This window comes from Saccopteryx bilineata, chromosome 1, assembly GCF_036850765.1.
Source record: "Saccopteryx bilineata isolate mSacBil1 chromosome 1, mSacBil1_pri_phased_curated, whole genome shotgun sequence".
In the NCBI taxonomy this organism is placed as follows: domain Eukaryota; kingdom Metazoa; phylum Chordata; class Mammalia; order Chiroptera; family Emballonuridae; genus Saccopteryx; species Saccopteryx bilineata.
In genome coordinates this window covers 406107635-406112755 of record NC_089490.1, presented here as the reverse complement: position 1 = coordinate 406112755, position 5121 = coordinate 406107635, and the positions used below count along the sequence as shown (strand labels likewise).

At 64.9% G+C, this 5121-nt stretch overlaps 1 protein-coding gene across 1 annotated transcript; it reads right to left on the bottom strand.

The window, feature by feature from the left end:
* Positions 1 to 1621: 1621 nt before the first annotated feature.
* ASCL2 (achaete-scute family bHLH transcription factor 2) lies at positions 1622 to 4355 on the bottom strand. Its single transcript, XM_066252347.1, has 2 exons — positions 2812 to 4355; positions 1622 to 2248 (listed from the first exon to the last, which is right to left on the bottom strand). The coding sequence occupies exon 1, from the start codon at positions 3408 to 3410 to the stop codon at positions 2829 to 2831; it is 582 nt and encodes a 193-aa protein (XP_066108444.1). The 5' UTR covers positions 3411 to 4355; the 3' UTR covers positions 1622 to 2248; positions 2812 to 2828.
* Positions 4356 to 5121: the final 766 nt, after the last annotated feature.

Here is a 5121-nt window from a genome sequence, read left to right as displayed (position 1 = left end):
CTGACTTCGAGGGGAAAGAAGAAAAATACAAAAAATAAAAATAAAAACCGCATGTGGGTGGGCCCTGGGCACATATCAGTAATTCTCAACGCCAGTGATGGAGGCTTCTCCAGCCTAGTGGGGCGAGCAAGGACCAGCCTTCCCACTGACTCAGAGACGCTGCCCATGGGCTGTCTCTCTTGTCCCTGCTAGGTCTCGGCTCCATGAGGACAGGGGTTCCCACAGGCACGGTGACGCGTCCTGAGTGTAGAGAGGCGTGTCCCAGAAAGTCTCAGAACTTCTCCCTCTGTTTGGAATTCCCCATCGTAAAGAAGGCGAGAGTTTCCCCCTCAGCACAGTGGCCGCTATGGCTGTCACCGCAGGAAGACTGACCCTTCCCCCCACCCGGCCCCATTCCCCCAGACTTCCTCCCCCAAACCCACGTATGGTCCCACCCTGCCCACCACCACCTCGCCTCCAGGCATCTTCCTGGGGTCCAGGTAGGGAGCTGCAGGACAGCCCGATCCTGTGGCTCAGGGAGGCGCCTGGGAGAAGACTGTGGGGTGTGACTGCACAGGGCATGCCCCCCTCTGTCCCCTGGAGGCCAGTTCACTCAGCCCTGCAGCCCCAAGCCACAGGCAGTGGGCTGACCCCCGCCACCAGCCCACAGACTCCGCACCCTGTCACCATGGTTACCCAGAAGCCATCTGCTCTCTGCCCGCCTCCCAGGGTTCCAACAGCTTTGACCCAACCACTCCCTGCTGAAGGGGAGCCTTCAGTATCTTAAAACAACCTGGGGGATCCCCATCAGCCCTGCCCCCACCCCAGCAATAAAAGAGAGCTTTGAGCACAGCCTAGACTTCAAAGCTACCGAGGCCCAGGTCAAAGGTAGAGCTGAGTCATCTCTGTGCGGGCCCTCTGAGCTGGGGGGGGGGGGGGTGTCAGGGTCCAGTGTCTGTGGGGGGCTGTCTTGTCCTGGTCCAGGGTGGCTCTCATGGTGCCCATAAAGGATGTGGCCAGGGCCTTGCTGTGCCATCAAGGCTCCTGCAGACTGTACCACACCCGCGGGCTGGGGCCAGAGGCGCTGTGGCCGGGAGCCTGAAACGGGGTGCCACACGCATCTCCCTCAGTCTCCCTACAGCCTCACAGGGTGGCTCCGCTGTCACCCCCACCTGCAGGTTGAGCAGCTGGTCCAGGGTCACCCAGTAGGAAGTGGAGAGAGAGCTGAACCCGGGCGGCCTGGACCCTGACCCAGGCTGGGCTGTCAGGTCAGACCTCCCTGGGCTATCTTCCACCTGGCCTTTCCCTAGAGACCCCCGAGTCGGTCAGCAGCCTCCAGACCTCGGCTCCCCAGCTATGGAGTAGCCCTGCCTGGACCACCACCAGTCTGCTGACACCCGCAGGTGGCCCTCAAGCCTCCCAAGGTGCCTGGCGTCTTCGGCACAAGCTGGCCTCCCAGACCTCATACCTCTTCTACCCTACAGAGGAGAGGGCATGGTTCTGGGGAGAAGTGACCAGAGGTGCCAGACCTGCAGGGGCCGGAGTTTGGGCCATTACCCTCCCAGCCACGCCCAGCTAACCCTCACCCGGGAAATGGGGGGGGGGGCTGAGGGTTTGGAGACAGCATCCCCAACACCACTGATACATACCACTGGTTTATTTACAAAGTCCACCTTCCCCAAACAGGGTTTCCAACACAGGTCCCTCCGCAGCCGGAGAGCTGCCCTGCCTCAACCCAGTGCCACATGGGGACTCCCTCCAGGGACCTTGTATCCTCCAGGGCTGCAGTGTCCAGATTTTTTGCCTAAGTTGGAAAATTCCAGGTTGTGGGGGTGAGGTGTGTGTGTGTGTGTGGGAGGGGTAAACAATCTTTATTGTGTTCCGAGGTAAGAAGTCTTTGTATAAAAATAAGTTTCCATGTCGCCAGTGTCCCTGGGCTGCTCTGTTAACATATAAAAAGTAGATGATCTGTGTCGTAAAAAAAAACAACAAAAAAAAGTCTTCCTTCAGGGAAACCTCTTGAGTGTTGGTGCCCTGGCTCCATCCCAGTGGAGATCCTGGCGGCCCAGCGGAGAAGGAAGCTGCCACCCAGGCGAGGTCTGCCAGGACCCGTTTCAAACTGGCATGTGGTCAGGCTGGACGTCCGGGGCGCGTCGGTGGGTGGCTTGGCCCGCCAGGCTGCAGGGACGGAGACGCAGGCGGCCATAGTCCACCGTGCTGACTCCCAGGTGGTGAGCGAGTTCGCCCCTTGGCATCCAAAGCTAAGGTGCTGAAAGGCAGGGCGGGGGGGGGGGCAGGAGCGCGCGTTAGTGCGGGGTCCAGCCCTGCCTCCACCTCCCACCAGCGAAGGCGGCAGCTTCGTTTGTTCGGTTGGTTTTGGAGCTCGGGTCCCTGGGTGCCTCGGCTGCGGCCCGTGCCAGGGCGGGGGGCGGGGCAGCGCTCCAGCCGCAATGAGTCAGGGCTCCGCACCGACGACTCATTTCTGCCACCCAGCCCGGGCACGCGATTTGCAATGCAAAGTTACCCCGCCTGCTAGCACCCTAATCTGCCCCAGGATCCGCTTGCACTCCGGGGCCTCACCCGCCCGAAGCTGCTGCCCTCCCCGCGCGCCCCAACACCCGGTCTCCTCCTCCCCACTCAGCAGCGGAGCAGCGAAAGGAAGTTTTGCAATCCCGGACAAACAAACGCTGGTCTTGCACAGGCTTGAAAAAGTTGGGGGAAAATGAAGAGTGAGCGAAATTGAAGCTATTCCCGGGCCTGGCGCTCGTCTACCCCACCGCGCCGCGCCGCTCCAGCCTCCGAACCCCCTCTTCCCTGCCGCCCGGTGGTTACCTCGCGGGGCGGGGCTCTCAGTAGCCCCCTAACCAGCTAGAGAAGTCGAGTAGCTCGCGCTCCGCGGGGCTCAGCGCGGCCTCGCAGCCGCTGTCCTCGGACGAGTAGGCGGAACGCGGGGAACCAGGCTCCGAGCTACCACCGCGGCCCGGGGACGAAGAAGCACAGGAAGGCGAGGCAGTGTCCGCGGGGGTCCCGGGAGGCTCGCGGGACACTGGGGGCCGTGCGGCTGGGGCCAGCAGCCCCCCAGCCAGCGCGGCGCGCACTGTGTCGTGCTCGGCCAGCAGGCGCTGCAGCGCTCCGATATACTCCACCGCCGAGCGCAGCGTCTCTACCTTGCTCAGCTTCTTGCTGGCGCCGCCGTGCGGCACGTGCTGCCGCAGCGCCTGGAACCCCAAGTTCACCAACTTCACACGGTTGCGCTCGCGCTCGTTGCGCCGCGCCACGGCCGCTGCACCAACTCCGGTCTGCTCGGCGCACTGCCGCCGCCGCCGGCTACAGCGCAATAGCTCTGGGGACGCGGGTCGCCGCCGAGAGGCGCAGCCGCCCGAGACGCCAGGTGCGGAAGGCGCGGACCCCGGCAGCGCGCCGCTGTCCATCGCACCCGCATCCACTCGCCCGGAGCCTCCTCCGAGCCCCCGTACGCCGCAGGAAGGTGCAGGCAGAGGAACAGGGGCGGTGGGACGACGGCCACACCCCAAGGGGGCCTGTGGCGCTCTGCCGCTGAGCGACTTTCCAGGGTACGCGTCCCAAGTCTTCTGGGGTCCGCGGCAGTGAGGCGCCAGAGGCCGAGAGATGACGGCCCGTGCGCGCTGTGGAGCGTGGGGCGCTCGTGTCCCGCGCGTGCAGTCGGGCGCTCCCCAGGTCTTCCCGACGTGGCGCAGGCGGCTGGTTTTTAAATGTATAGATAACCCTCCTCCGCGCCGCCGCCGCCTCCTTTCTCACGCCCTCCTCCTGCCTCGCCCTCCCGCCACGCTTCGCCCTCCCCCTTACACTCACAAGCTGCAAAGGCTAAACCGGGAGCGCGCCCCCCACCCCATCCCCAGGGCATAATCCGCAGGTCCCCGGTGCGCCCACCCCCCAGGTGCAGTCCGCAGTTGCCCAGTGGGACCCCGCTCACAGCAGGCGCTCTGTGCGCCCCTCAAGACGCAGTACGCAGGCCCCCTTTGCACCCCCTCACCTCCTGGCACTGTCAACAGGTCTCTGATGCGACCCCCGCTACCCAAGAGCAGTCTACATGTCTGCTACAGTCTGGTTGGTACCCCTACCCCCGCGAGCAGCCCGGTAGTCCCGGGAGTTGCCAGTCATCCGCACGCGCAGCGCGCGCGGTGGAAAGGAGGGCGTGGTCGCTGAGGCTGCACAGATGTCCCAAAGGCGCGCGAGACCCCCGGGGGCAGCACGCGCCGCGCCGCGCCGCCCGCACCCGCGCCCCGCCCCGCTGAGGTCGAGGGGCGGAGGCCGGGGTCTCAGCCAATCGCGGGCCGCCGCTTCGGCCAATAGTGGAGGGCACGGCCCCACGCCCGACACCCAGGAGGAAGCGCGTACGCTCGGCGCGTGGCTCCCGGGAAGCTCTCTGACAAAGCTTTGCTCCCTTTCGGCCCCACCCGGCCCCTCCCCCCGCGGTAGGGGGACGCGCACCCCACTCACACCTGTTCCCGGGCCCGCTCCCCACTTGTGATTTATCCACCCGGAATGAGAGGAGGGCCATGAGCCCTTCGGGTAGGGTGGTGCTTGAGTAGTTGAGACGCGGCTCGCTGGGGTGGGGGTTTAGGTTCCTGGAGCGCCTTTCCCCCAGCCTCTAACGCACACTCTCTGCCCGTGGTCTCCACGTGCCCTGGACCTTAGGGAGCCTTGAAGGGGAGGGCCTGGAGGTTCGCGCCGACCGCTTCCGACCTGGGGCGGCCGTCCACCATTCCCCCGCGCCCGCAGCTCCCTGCCGGTCCCATATCCCCTCCTCCCCAAATCTTCCTGCCTTCCGGGTCCCGTTCGCTCCTGCCCTTCACCTGTCAGTGTCTACCAGCTCTTGGCCCTCGCTCCATTTTCCTCAGTGCCGCCCCTCTTGGCCTCAGCCACCCACCCCTGGCTGGGACCTCCCTCTCCCACCTGCCTTGAGGGCACTGAAATTGGGCCGGTAGGGGTAGGTAGGTCGCTGGGGCGACACCCTTTCTCGCCAGCGCCAGCGGTAGGCTGGGTCCCTAAGGGAAGCAGGAGGTCAAGCGTTTTTTTCTCCTTGACGCCTGGGGGCAAGTTTCGAGGTCTGAGGAGACCGGGACTGTAGAAGTGAGCAGAATGCGCCTTTAATGGAAGCGT

Excerpts from the sequence above, each read along its gene's own strand:
- ASCL2 (XM_066252347.1), bottom strand. The coding sequence starts at position 3,410 with ATGGACAGCGGCGCGCTGCCGGGGTCCGCGCCTTCCGCACCTGGCGTC.